Genomic DNA, 13,852 nt, shown 5'->3' on the forward strand with positions numbered 1-13,852 from the left:
CTCTTGAACTGACTTGATGTGATAGCAGATAGCAGATCACTGGACAGATGGTTCAACACCTTTCAGAAACAGGGCAGAAAGGGCCCTTTAATCAGGGCAGAACAAAAAGGAAGTCTCCACTGTCCTGGTAGAGGGCCTGCCCTGCATGGGTTCCTTCCCTGACATTTAGTTTCCCAAGCAGGGTGGGAACCTACAGACGTGCTTCATCGTCCCAGCTTTGGGGCACTGCATGAAGCAGAGACAGTTGGTCTTTTTTGATAGAGTAGGATGGTTTTAACTGAAACAAGTGTAAAACAAAAAGAAAGATGGGTGTGGAGGACAGTGCTCAAAGAAGGAACCAAGAAGCGGGGTCCAGGTTGTTGGAACTGCGTGTTTTGTGTGCTTGTTTATGGTTTAGATGCAGGGCCTTGGGGAGATGAGGTAATGTACAGGAAAGAGCAGAGGAGGTGTAAACTGTGCTAAACTGTGCAGGATACGAAATGCTCGGGCTTTGACAGCAACTTCCCTGCCTATTAACTCCCAAGGTAGAGGCTCCTTGTGTAAGCTGGCTTCCCCAGCCCTTCTTCACGACCCCCAACTGTGCAGAGAGCCACCCTGAACAAGGGTGGGCGGCGGCACTCTCCCTTCCTCATGACATTTTTATTTTGTACGTCAAGCACTTACTAAGCTAACTAATGAGACTCTACCACCAGGATTTTCTGGATATTTCAGAAATTATTCAGGTTACTGGGACCTGCCTAGAGTGTACTCTCAGATATTTATTTGTCTTCTATTGTAGATTTTCAGAGGGCACGGGACCCAGAATGAATCAGATGTTCCAAGGAGCTGGGGGAGGGGGGAGGACAATCACTTTTTAAAGGCAGGGAAATTGAAAATAAATGGCTGTACAGATGATTTCTAAGATTCCTTCCTGCCCCACTCGCCAAAGCTGATTCTTTTCTGATTCTTCCAAATACTGATGTTCACTCACAGATTAGAAAGTTCCCCAGCAACCCAAAGCAAGCCTGAGTTTTTCTTGTCAATGTCCCATATTTTGAATATGAATCCTGCCCATCAAATGTTTTATGTCTAGTGCCCTGCTCTTCTTCTGAGAGAAAAAATATCTGAAGAGGTGGCTTCTATCTAAAAAATTTTAGATAGTCTAAGGCTTTCCCAAAAAAAACAAAAACAAAATGTTCCGACAAACCGAGTCTCTTCATGTCAAAAAGCCAGGTTTCTTATTCATCAGAGGGTTTCCTACTGTTTTCATTTTGACAGGATGCTCTGTAGTTTGGGGTTGTTGTACAATGACGTGGGGCCAGCCTCACATCTTGGCAGATGAGGCTATGACCTAGTGGGGCACATCAGGTGACTGAGGCCAGCCCCCCTCCCCACCTCACTCTTCCAACCTGCCCCCTCCGAAAATCCCACCTCTACAGGGTCAGCCATGGTTTAAGGCTTTGATACCAGCGTTACATGGAGGCCCCCCAACCAGGGGGAATGGGCACGGCTTAAAGAGATGAAGGTGCCCAAGAAAGACCCTGCCAAGTCCATGATCTCTCCCAAGATCAGCTCTGTTAGGGTCACAGTATAAAAAACATTCCCATCTGGGTTGCCAAGGGGGACGGTGGGCAGGGAAGGGAAGGAATGGGAATTTAGGAGGAGCAGAGGCAAACTATTATACATAGAATGAATAAACAACAAGGTCCTACTGTAGAGCACGGGGAACTATATTCAATATCCTGTGACAAACCATAATGGAAAAGAATATAAATACATGTATAACTGAGTCACTTTGCTCTACAGAAGAAATTAACACATTGTAAATCAACTATACATCAATAAAATCTTTCTTAATGAAAAAAAAATTCCAGTCTGAAGGACCTTAGGGAGAAGGTAGTGAACCCCACCTTTTTTTTTTTTTTTTTTGCGGTACGCGGGCCTCTCACTATTGTGGCCTCTCCCGTTGCGGAGCACAGGCTCCGGACGCGCAGGCTCAGAGGCCATGGCTCACAGGCCCAGCCGCTCTGCGGCATGTGGGATCTTCCTGGACAGGGCACGAGAGCGTGTCCCCTGCATCGGCAGGCAGACTCTCAACCACTGTGCCACCAGGGAAGCCCGAACCCCACCTTTTACACAATGGGAAACTGAGGCCCAGAGTAGGGAGGCACAGTGCTCGAGGACATGCCATTGGTCAGGCTGCTGTGGGTCTGAAACTGGGGTTGCCTGATGCCCAGACAGAAGGCTGCCTTTTGGAGACAACAGGCACGATTAGCAGCAATATTTAGGGGCCAAGTCACTTTGAAATATGAAAATTGAAATGGCTGGAAAAATAGAGAATATTTTCAAAATGGCTTTCTGACTCTGGGTAAACAGTAACCACATTTTTTTTGCCTGTTGGAGGCCTGGTTTTTAATCACTCCACAAGCAGTTTTCATTTCTGTAGTAAAATTGCTTGTGGTTCTATTTAATTTGTTTCTGCAGGAGCCAGCTTTGGTGAAGATCTCCGAGGAGCTGGCGGGCATTTTAGCACAGCACGCACAGCCAGTCAATGAGAAACGGTTCCCGACATGGAGGAAATTCCTCCAAACATTTCTCAGTCAAGGTAAATAAGACTGTAAAGCTTCTATTGAGGATTAGTCTGCACAACCTTGAATTCTAGTTTTGGGTCAAGCTGGGGCCAATTTGAATACCTTGCAACTCTTGTGTTGGTTTAGAAAAGTGCTCCTACAAGCAGACTTTCTTTCTCTTTTAAACTTTGCCTAAATATTTATCTTGCACTCAGCCCTTAAGTAAGCAGGAACTGAGCATACCAAGCATGCCATGCATAGCTCAAGATTCTGACCATATTTTTGCACCACAGACTTCTCCTGAGACATAGGCTTTGGAATCAGATGACCTGGGCTTAGATCTCATCCTTGACCTTGAGGTAGGTTCTTAAACCCTAAGAGGCCCAGTTTCCTCACCTACTTCACAGGGTTGTTGGGAGGATTCAATGAAATACAGATATGAAAGTTCCTACCATGGAGCCTGACTCAAAATAAGTCTTTAAGAAATGTTAGTTTCTCCTTCCATTTTCTAGGAGAGCAGAAATGGTCTCACTTCCAGTTCTGAAGGTAGACTTTGTAAATAAGATCCTCTACAGTCCTGGAGCAAAGTCAGCCTCTGTTTCTTTCATCATCCTCCTCTTGACTTCTCCTCAATTTTCCAATGACATTAGGAGGTCAGTGGATGAGGGAATGAATGGAGCAAATGCTGCTTATCCCCAGTTGGAGAGGTCCTGTGGGAGTGCTACACCGAGGCACGGCCACACATTGCCCCTCACTCTCCAGAAGGTTACAGTGTAAGGCAGATATTCCTATATGCTTACCCACATGAATTATAAGAGAAGGCTAGAATACAGACCACAGAAGATATCCTTCCACTCTTTACCACTGTCAAACGATGATAATATATTAACATGAATATATAATGGTGTTGGGCTTCCCTGGTGGTGCAGTGGTTGAGAGTCCGCCTGCCAATGCAGGGGACACGGGTTCATGCCCCGGTCCAGGAAGATCCCACATGCCGCGGAGCGGCTGGGCCCGTGAGCCATGGCCGTTGAGCCTGCGCGTCTGGAGCCTGTGCTCCGCAACGGGAGAGGCCACGACAGTGAGAGGCCCGTGTACCGGAAAAAAAAAAAAAAATATATATATATATATATAATAGTGTTATAATAATATTATATCAGATGCTAACAACAGCAGCAGCAACAACCCAGTAGTGAGAATAGCACAGTGAAGATAACATAACAAGCACAGTCTGTGCTTACTATGTGCTAGACTCTATTCTAAGTACACGTATATTAATTTCTTTGATGCTCCCAACAGGCCTATGAGGTGGGTACCATTATCACCCTTGCTTTATAGAGGAGGAAACTGAGGTACAAAAGATTAAGTAACTCACCCCGAATCACTCTGCAATTACATAGCAGAGCCAATAAAAGGCTACCCCTGTGCTGCTCCAGGAGTCTTGGCCAAAGCCAATGGGTATATTTACCAAGGAATACCTCCTAGCTCAGGGTATGAGATCGCATGGAAAAGGACAGATCTGTTGGGCATTGGAATATACTGCAAGGCAGAGTGGGGTGGAAGGGCATAGTAAACACTCTGTTAATGAATTATTTAAGCAAGGCGTTGGACGGCCCACCATCTAACAAGAATGCTGAAAAAGGATTCTTCACTGGTGCAGGGAGAAGCGGAGGGTGGCAGTTTTAATGCACAATCTCTGATGTCCTCTCAAATCTAAATTTCTGTGATTCTACAAATTTCCACATGCACCCACTGCCAGAAAAGTAAAGCTAAAAGAGTCAACCCCATACATAAATGGAAGAAAATAAGGTACATGTAATAAAAAATGGTTAAGAATAAAGGATTTTTTTAAGTTAGGAGGGTAAGACCATGAAGATCTCAGGTCCATACAGGACAGGATGTTAGGAAGTTTCCAGATCTTATAAGGTCAGTCTGCAAACCTTCCTCTAATCTATTATTTTCATGGGAGCTTTGTAGATTAGAAAGGGTATTCCTAGCCACTGTCTCACCTGAGCTGTATAACCACAAGCTTAGGCTTTGCCTCAACCTCCTTCATCTCTATCCTTTCTTCCTCTCTACCAGCTGTGTTGTAATCACAGTGCTTATTTATGGGAGGCAGAACAAGGTTTATTGAGCCAATTTTATAGACAAAGAAAGAGTCTTAAAGCTAGGAAGTGACTAGGGCAAAATCACACAACAAATTCGTGGTGAATGGGAACACAGTTAGATCCTACAATTTTAGCATGTCTCAAAAATCCAGTTCTGGTAAGTCATGTGTTTTCAAACCTCTGCCGGGCTCTGAGCCCAGTGCATACAGCAGGCCCTGCATAAAAGCTCACTGGCTGAGAGAGGCCTTCCCCCAGGTTTCCTGACGCTTAGGCCACCATCTCCTGCCATCTTCCCCTATTGCCTGTTTCATTTCATTTCTACTCTCTGAAGTGTGCTTATGGTCACAAAGTGTGCTATAGATTTGATTTCTACATTGTCATAGGATTATATCAAAGGCAATACATTTTTAAAAGAGGAATTAATTGCTTCAAAAGGAAAAAAATTAACAGTGAAAAAACCATGGTTCTATTGCTGAGAAGACAATACAAATAAGCTACTTTGAAGTAAAATAATCTTGTAACTATAAAGGACAATGTGTTTTCACTGAAGCACCATCTTTCAAAATGTAGGTGATAGCTAAAGCCACAAAGTTTTCTGAATCAGAGAGACTCAATAGGTTTTTTTGCTTTTTCTTGTGCATTGTGTCATTGCTGTTTTGTTACCTTTACCTTGCTAAATCCCCGGCAACCGGTATTTGGGTACAGCACACAATAGGAACCTCATTTAAAGAAAAGCACATCTCAAACCAACAGAAAAATCAGTTTTCCTTCTGAAACTCAGTTTTCTTTAGGACCAGCTCCAACCACATTTATAGACATTTAAAGAAAGTGCCTTTTGTATAAAGTAACAGATGGCTGCATTTGAGAATTGTTAAAATTTCAGGATTTAACCATATATGCTGTTCAAAGCTTGTGGGCAGAGGTCACCTCCCAGCAAATTCTTGAAATACAGGCCAGGTTTATCTTAATACTGTCAGGCTTCAGAGGCTGCCTTGTCTAGGAACACTTAATTGTTTTTACTTTTAAATTATGTTATCTAATTCTTCACAAATAATATTTAAATTTTTTTCTATAAAAGGGATATATACAGTAAGATTTACAAGTTAGGCCTAGAAAATAGGGCTATGTGAATTTTGTGGACACCAATGAGCTGGGCCACAAATTTATCCAGGGCTAATTTGTTGCTATGAACATCAAATTTGCCTCTATGATTTTTGTTATTTGGAGCAAAAGGTAAAATAAGATAAATTATGAAGCTCCCATTATCAGCACGGAGCAAGCTTACCTGTTCTTCAAGAATGGCAGCATCTCCTGGCTCTATATTTTAAAACAACCAGCTATATATAGAAGTCCTTTGGCTGACATAATGGCCAGTGTTCTCTTATGCCTGATAAAAGCCCTAACCTGTCAAAATTTCAAAAAGCAGTGAAGTTCAACAGAAAGTGCAGTGGTCATCAAGGTACAAACTGTGGACTGTGGGCAGTTAATTCCCCCTGAGGAATTTGCTATAGTCCTCAGGTTCTGTTTATGTACTGAATGGGCATAGGCTTGATGATCTTTATGGTGTCTTCCTAGTTACGATCAAAACTACCATTCAGGGCTTCCCTGGTGGCGCAGTGGTTGAGAGTCTGCCTGCTAATGCAGGGGACACGGGTTCGTGCCCCAGTCCGGGAAGATCCCACATGCCATGGAGCGGCTGGGCCCGTGAGCCTGCGCGTCCAGAGCCTGTGCTCTGCAACAGGAGAGGCCACAACAGTGAGAGGCCCGCATACAGCAAAAAAAAAAACAAAAAACTACCATTCATTGAGTCCTACTATACACCAAGCATTGGGCTAAATACTATAGACACAGTATCACGAAGATTCACAACAGTCTGGTGAGGTAGGTCTTATTATGCCCATTTTAAAAATGAGGGAAAGGAAGTTCAGAGAATTGAAACTACTTGCCCAAAGTCTCACAAGACATGGCAGATGCAGGCTCTGAGCCTGAGTCCCTCTGCCAAAGCCTGGGCTCTTTCCTCTTGCTCTAATGGGCATTGTCCACGTGAGCTCGTCCTTTCACCTTTCACCCATGCTTTTCCCCCCAGGAGGCGTGATCGAAGCATACCCCCCTTCAGAGAGCGTCACCAACCTGACAGTGGACATGCTGATAGAACCCAATGGAGAAATCAGGATACTGTCAACAGGGGACCAGTTTCATGCTGAAGGCCCCTTCATCTCCTCTGGGACCACCATGCCTCAGACCTCATTGGATCCCCAAGTTCTCAGTTCTTTGTGCCTTCAAATTGGAAATGCTTGTAAAATGAAAAATGTGATTGGTTACTTTTCTACCAACCTGGTGACTTTTATTGATCCAAGGACCATGGAGCAGCAGGTAAGTCGACTTGATGTCGTATGAAATACTGAAATATGTAAAGACTCCACACCGTCCATGCCTATGCAACAGGGACAGTGAGGAAGCTTCTAAGATTCACTGCTCTTCTGATGCGCTGACTGTAAATTCAGCATTTATATGGTCCATGCCAATTTGGGTGAGACCATGCTTTATGTCTGTAAATACAGGACCAGTGTTACCAAGCAAAGGGCTTGCTGCCCGATGGGTGCAGTACCCAATACAGTACTATGGCACCAGCTTTTGAGAAAAGAAAAGGCTTTATTGCGAGGTCAGCTGGCAAGGAGACAGGAGGCAAGGCTCAAAGCTGTGGCTCCCTGATCTGGGGTTTGGTCAAGCTTTTACGAGTTAGGGGAAGAGGGTTGGTATGCAGGGCAGGTTTTCACTGAAGGGCATTGGAATTTGGCCATTTATGGTGAGGTGTGATAAAGGGGGCTTTAGCACTGGCTCTTCAGGGACAGCAGACCCTTCGCTTCTGAAAGGGCTCTGGCATTCAGGTTTCGGTCATGTCCAGGTCCTTTGGTTTCATGGGAAGAGAGACTTTGCTTTTGGGTGTTGTCTGAGGTCAAAATTTTCTCCTCGGTGCATACTTTGGCTGTATGACTTGTGGTTTTGTTCTGTTGTCTGTGAAAAACTCAGTTTCTTGTTAGAAACAGTATAGGGCTAGTTTCAGGCTGGTTCTGCTGATACACCAGGGTCTTCTCATTCGGTACAGTTGGAGTTTAAATGACTGCAACTCATTCCGATGGGGCCTCAGTTTGCCCATTAATGCTCTGCCTGTATCTTATTGTGAGACTGCTTTATGCCATCCAGGGAGTAAACCTTTCTAGAATCTGTTCTTAAATAGAAAGTTAATCATTAAAAAGGAGGTAAGAGTTCTTGTTTCTGTTCCTTTTCTTATCAGTAGTTCACCAGCAACTTAGGTGGTCAATTTTTTCTTCTTAAAAAAAGTGTATTGGGAAATATTTCATAAATATAAAAAGGTCTAAATACTAATGTAATGAACCAAGACCACCTGCAGTCTTGTGTACTCCTTCCCAATCCCCCTTGCATGGCCCTTTCTCCTCCCAGAGGTATCTACCATCTTGCAATTAGGACTTTTATTCCTTTTCATATCTTTATGCTTTTACTGCACGTGAATGTGTTACTCAACCATGTTCATTTGCCTGACATGCATTGCAGCAAGCCAAAACACTGAAATGCTGATGTTTGCAGCAAAGAAAGGGTTTATTCACAAGGCAGCCAAGCAAGGAGAAAGGAGAACAAGTCTCAAATCTGCCTCAAGGGGCATGAGAGATTTATGGGATAAAGGAGCATGGTGGTCGTAGGCTTGGGGAGAGATGGGACAGGTGATTGGAAATAAGAGAAAGGTGAGGGAATTGTCATTCTGCACAGGAGTTACTACTGAGCTACGGGCTGCTTCATGGCAGGCGTGTTAAAAACTTGAGGCACTTGGCATGATCTGAGGGTGGAGTTTTCGGCCTTCTGATGTCAAAATGTCACTGAGCTGACACTCCCACATGCCCAATTGGAGGGTCAGTGGTCCTATCCAGTCTTAACCAGCTCAGCTTGAACTAGACACAGCTGACTCCAAGTTTCTGGGAAACATCTCAGGCAAACATCTTATCGTTTAGGCTAAGTGCAGCTTGGAGGACATGCACTTTTTTATAGCAACAGTTAAAATGACTTTGATCAGTGAAGGCAGATTACAGGTGTAATGGATTTATATATTTAATATGTGGTTTAATTTTGTGTCTTTTAAAACTTTTTATAGATCGTAACGTCCTATGTATTATTTTTCTACAACATGCTTTTACTTATTCAATATTTCATCCATGAGATTCTTCATGTGTACATGTGTGCCTCTGATGTATAATAATTATAGATAAATAATTTTTAACCTCTTTTGCCCCAGAAATTACAATGTTTAAATTCACTACTACTTCATGAGACTTATTTTTCAAAATGTTCAGTTCCTCCTGTATTAGTGTTGGGTGACCACAACTCTGTCTAAAGGATGGAATAACCTCCTGCCTGCCCTCTCCTGATACCCTCTGGCCATCCAACATTGTAAATGGACTTTAGTTGTTTTGTATTCCTTATTCTCAGTTTTGCAATTCTCCATTTCAGTGAGATGATAGTTTCAAAGTGAGAGTTTATATGTTTTGAGCAGTTTTCAGCTTGTTCAATAATCATTTTCCATTTGCATTCCTGAACCCTCCATTGGTTTTACATTCCTTTCTCAGGCCCACACATGGAAAGAGAAAAGGACAAACTGAAGGGCATTCAGGAATCAACCTGGGGTGGAGGGAGGAAAGGAACAATGCCCTCTGGCAAAAGGGCTGGGTGGCAAGGAAGCAAGGGGAGGAGATGCAGGAGAGGCTGCCCTCTCCAAATGCTTGTCATGAGAAACAAGGATTAAATATGTGATCCCTGGGGCAGTAGGGAAGATGGAACTATGGCAACAGCTGACTTATGGTTTTTATTTATTCAAGTTTGGTATAGGGAGAATTGCACGAGGCAGTGAGAGGTATCTTCTCCAGACACAGAGCTGGTCCTGTCCCAGAGCTTACTACTGTTCCCAGCTTCTGGGACAAAGGTCCCATATTTCACTTGGCTTGTCCCATGTGCCTTGACAGGCTTTGCTCACCCTAACTCCCCCTCTTTTTCTCTCTTTTCCAACCCCGTACTCATCATATTACCTCCTGCCACAGGGCTTTTACACATGCTGCCCCTCTGCCTAAAATGCTCTTGCCTCTTCTCTTTTACCTAGTTAATCCCCTTCGCATCCATCATATTTCAGCTCCAGCCACACTTTCTTAGGGGAGCCTCCCCCGAACTTCCTGACAAAGTCAAATTCCCGTTTTAGGTTCTCCTATCATCATGTACCTCTCCTTTATACCACTTGCTTTTGTTACAATTTAAGACTTATTTACATGATTACCTGATTAAAGCTGTCTCCCCCTGTACAGTATAAGCTCCCTGCATATATATATATATATATATATATGTATATATATATATATATACATATATATTTTGTTTTGTTTTGTTTTGTTTTTCTTCTTTCGGTACTCAGGCCTCTCACTGTCGTGGTCTCTCCCATTGTGGAGCACAGGCTCCGGACGCGCAGGCCCAGCGGCCATGGCCCACGGGCCCAGCCGCTCCGCGGCATGTGGGATCTTCCCAGACTGGGGCACGAACCCGTGTCCCTTGCATCGGCAGGCGGACTCTCAACCACCGCGCCACCAGGGAAGCCCTGCGGAGATATATTATGTCTCTTTTAGCTCCCCATTCAATTCTCAGCACTATCTCTGCCCCAGCAGAGTAGGTGTTCAGTAAATTATTTGTTGAAAGAATGAATGAATGAACAATAGAGGTATTCTAGCAGATGTTGGATGGTGGTGTTAAGGCTTTTAGAGAAGAGATCAGAGATTAGTTGATGGGTGGGATAAATGAATATTAACCCAAGGTTCTCCGATTTTATCATACTAATACTTCACCTTGTCTCTTCCTGTTAATATTTGAGTGTATGGCCATTCGTGTTACAATTTTCAGTAGAACGTTGGAAGAAGTTCTCAGTGAGTACACCAAAAGGAGTTTCTACATTGGCAAGGGAAGTACATTAACTCTCTGTATGTAATAGATTATTTGCCAAATCACTGGTATATATTCTTGCCATTTTGCAAGTGACATCACTTCAGAAAACACTATTTTCTCTTCTCACTGACATGCATTATGGTGCCAATGAAGAGACTGTCATATTATCAACCTGTCATTTTTGCCAATCTAACAGGGGGAAAAAATGGCATCTTGTTTTCCTCAGTATTTCTTTGATTATTAGTGAGGATGAACATCTGTACTATATCTGTTGGCCATTTATATACCTTGATTTAATTGCCCTATCGTATCTTTTGCCCCTTTTAAATTGGACTATAATACAAATGCTGATTTGTAGTTCTTTGTATACAAGAAACTCTTATCCTTTAACTGTTATACATGTTACAAACATCTTCTCCAGATTGTCACTTGTGGCTTTTCTTTCTTTTTTCCAGCCATGTTTCTCCACCATAAAATCACTGTTCTTTCCTTTGTAATTGATTAGTAATATTTTATGGAAAGGTGTTCCAAGGAATAATGTCTTATTCCTCATCAAATTTCCACACAAAACTTAGTATCCATTGCCAACTTTCTCCTGAGTCAGCCACCATGATGACAGTGGTAATTCTCCATTTCCATCATTCTTTCTACATAGATTAGTTGGAAATCTACTGCAAGGAAGTTTTTCCTTCTCCATCTTTCGTTTATGTATGTAGGCACGTATGTATTTATGCCAGTTTAAACCTGTGAGGTTCTAGTCTCTTAAGTCAGTTGTATTTTGACACTTTCATCATTTTTTTTTTTTTTTTTTTTTTTTTTTGCGGTACGTGGGCCTCTCACTGTTGTGGCCTCTCCCGTTGCGGAGCACAGGCTCCGAACGCGCAGGCTCAGCGGCCATGGCTCACGGGCCCAGCCGCTCCGTGGCATGTGGGATCTTCCCGGACCAGGGCACGAACCCGTGTCCCCTGCATCGGCAGGCGGACTCTCAACCACTGCGCCACCAGGGAAGCCCTGACACTTTCATCATTTTGATGCTCAAGTTGTCCCAGATTTGGCTAGTGGGAGACCCTTCAGTGTGGTTCTTGTGTCCTTTTGTTGTGTCCCCATCATTTTTTGAGCATTGTCTTACTTCCCAGCACAATGAGATGTTCCAGGTTCATTTTGCATTTTCTCTGACAGACCTAGGATCAGCCCAAGAGCTTTGGGTCCTTTTAGTGGAGGATGGTATTAAGGTCTGGGCTGTTAGAGCTATCATTGCTACTGGAGTGTCATTGCTCTGACCTCTCTCAGTGAACAGAGCTAGAAAATATATGTTTTATGTATGTATGATACACATACACACAAGCATATACATACATATATACATACATGCATGCATCTATAACCATTTCTATATCTGTAAGTGTATATATTTTAAAACCATGCATTCCTGCCAATATCTCTAATTCTAATTTAACACTTCAAGATTCTTTCTAGACTTCCCTTTTTCCACACTTACAAATAAATACTTTCTCCAACAGTGAGAAACCTGAGTCTCTTTATCTTCAATATATTTACTTATTTACTCAATCAGTTTATTTATTTCTTCAATGTAACTAATCTCCCAACCAGTCCTGCTGTCTTCTTCACTCACCACAGCTGCAGTTGGTACTGAACCCTGTCATTTGTGTTTTAAGTTTATTTGTAATGCTCTTCATCAGACTAAAGTTTCAAATAGTCAAATCAAGCCCCTTTTCTAAATTACTATGTTACCTTGAGCTTTTCACTTTCTTTCTATCATCTTCAGTTTTATCAGCTATAAAATGAGTCAGTTAGCTTATTTGACTTCTGAGTTCAAAAATTATTTATTTCAGTAATATTTGCATAGTATTTTTGTATTAAAAATTTAATAATAATAGTAAGAATCCACTTTTTAGAAATATCACAAGGAAATACTCATAAATATTTATGTACACATATATTAATCACATTATTAAGGGAAGTAAAAAACTTAAAATAGACTAAAGTCTAATAGAGAATTTGTTAAGCAAATTATGATAGATGAATAGAATCAAGTGCTATGAAAACAGTAAAACTAAAGTTTTGAATAATATTTAACAAGAAACTCTACATAGAACAGTGGAATGGCAAAATACAGATTCTAAAACAATATATGTAATACGATAACAATTTTATAAAAAGAAAAAACATATATGCAGAGCAAAAAGAACCTAAAGAAACACACTAAGATGTTACAAGTCATTATTTCTGGGTTAGAGGATTAAGCGTATGATAAGCAGAGTAATGGCCCTGAAAAGATGTTCATGTCCTAATTTCTGAAGCTGGTGAAGGTTACCACACATGGTAACATGTGTATGTAGTTAACCTAGTAATCTTGAGATGGGAAGATATTCTTGGATTATGCAGGTGGACAATGTAATCACAAGGGTTCTGCTGGCTTTGAAAACGGAGGAAGTGACCATGAGCCAAGGAATGCAGGTGACCTCTAGAAGCTGAAAGGGGCAAGGAAACAAATTCTCCTCTAGAGCCTCCAGGGGGAATGAAGCCCCCTGACACCATGACTTTAGCCCAGTGAGACTTCTCATCTTTGACCCTTTAAGCTACTAAATGTACAGCAGTTTGTTACAGCAGCAATAGGAAACTAGTATAGAGAGTTATTTCTGTTTTGTTGTTTATGCTTTCCCCATTTGCATTCTCAAAAGTAAGCATGTATCTGTAGTCAGAAATATATATATATAAATAATATAAAATATATATATATATAATGATAATCACAAATAATGATCATTATAAAGCACTTTCACATACATGACCTTACTTACATCCACATGTGTCTTGCAACAGAGGTGGGAGGCAGAAAGCTGACTTGACTGAGTCTATCTCAAAATCTTGCTGTCTGGCCCCAACTGGGCCCCTATAACTTACCATGCTGTCATAATAAGAGCAGAGGGGACTGGGAGACAAAGAAAGATGGATAAAATGACAGTGGTGCACCAAGGACAGGCCCACTATTGTGAATCAGTCCAGATAAGAATATGGAAAATCTTGTTCAGACTTGAGATGAGAGTGAGGTTCTAGGGTAGCAGAATGGAGGAAGAGTTTTGGAAATGTAGGGTTTAAATATTGGGAATGTCAGGGTCACTGAATAAACGTCAGGGTCAGGGAATAAAAGGAAAAGAGCCAGTCCCTGGGAAATGGAGCTGG

General features: G+C 42.2%; 1 protein-coding gene across 1 annotated transcript in view; it reads left to right on the forward strand.

Moving 5' to 3' along the window:
* IQCH (IQ motif containing H) overlaps positions 1-13,852 on the forward strand; it is a gene marked incomplete at both ends in the record, with an annotated part of 219,690 nt that overhangs the window by 162,602 nt on the left and 43,236 nt on the right. Inside the window, 2 exons of the mRNA XM_079701075.1 lie at positions 2,464-2,584; positions 6,744-7,030. Coding sequence (XP_079557201.1) covers positions 2,464-2,584; positions 6,744-7,030 — 408 coding nt within the window. The remainder of the gene's footprint in view (positions 1-2,463; positions 2,585-6,743; positions 7,031-13,852) is intronic.

The sequence above is a fragment of the Hyperoodon ampullatus genome (genome assembly GCF_949752795.1).
Source record: "Hyperoodon ampullatus genome assembly, chromosome: 3".
Lineage (NCBI taxonomy): Eukaryota > Metazoa > Chordata > Mammalia > Artiodactyla > Ziphiidae > Hyperoodon > Hyperoodon ampullatus.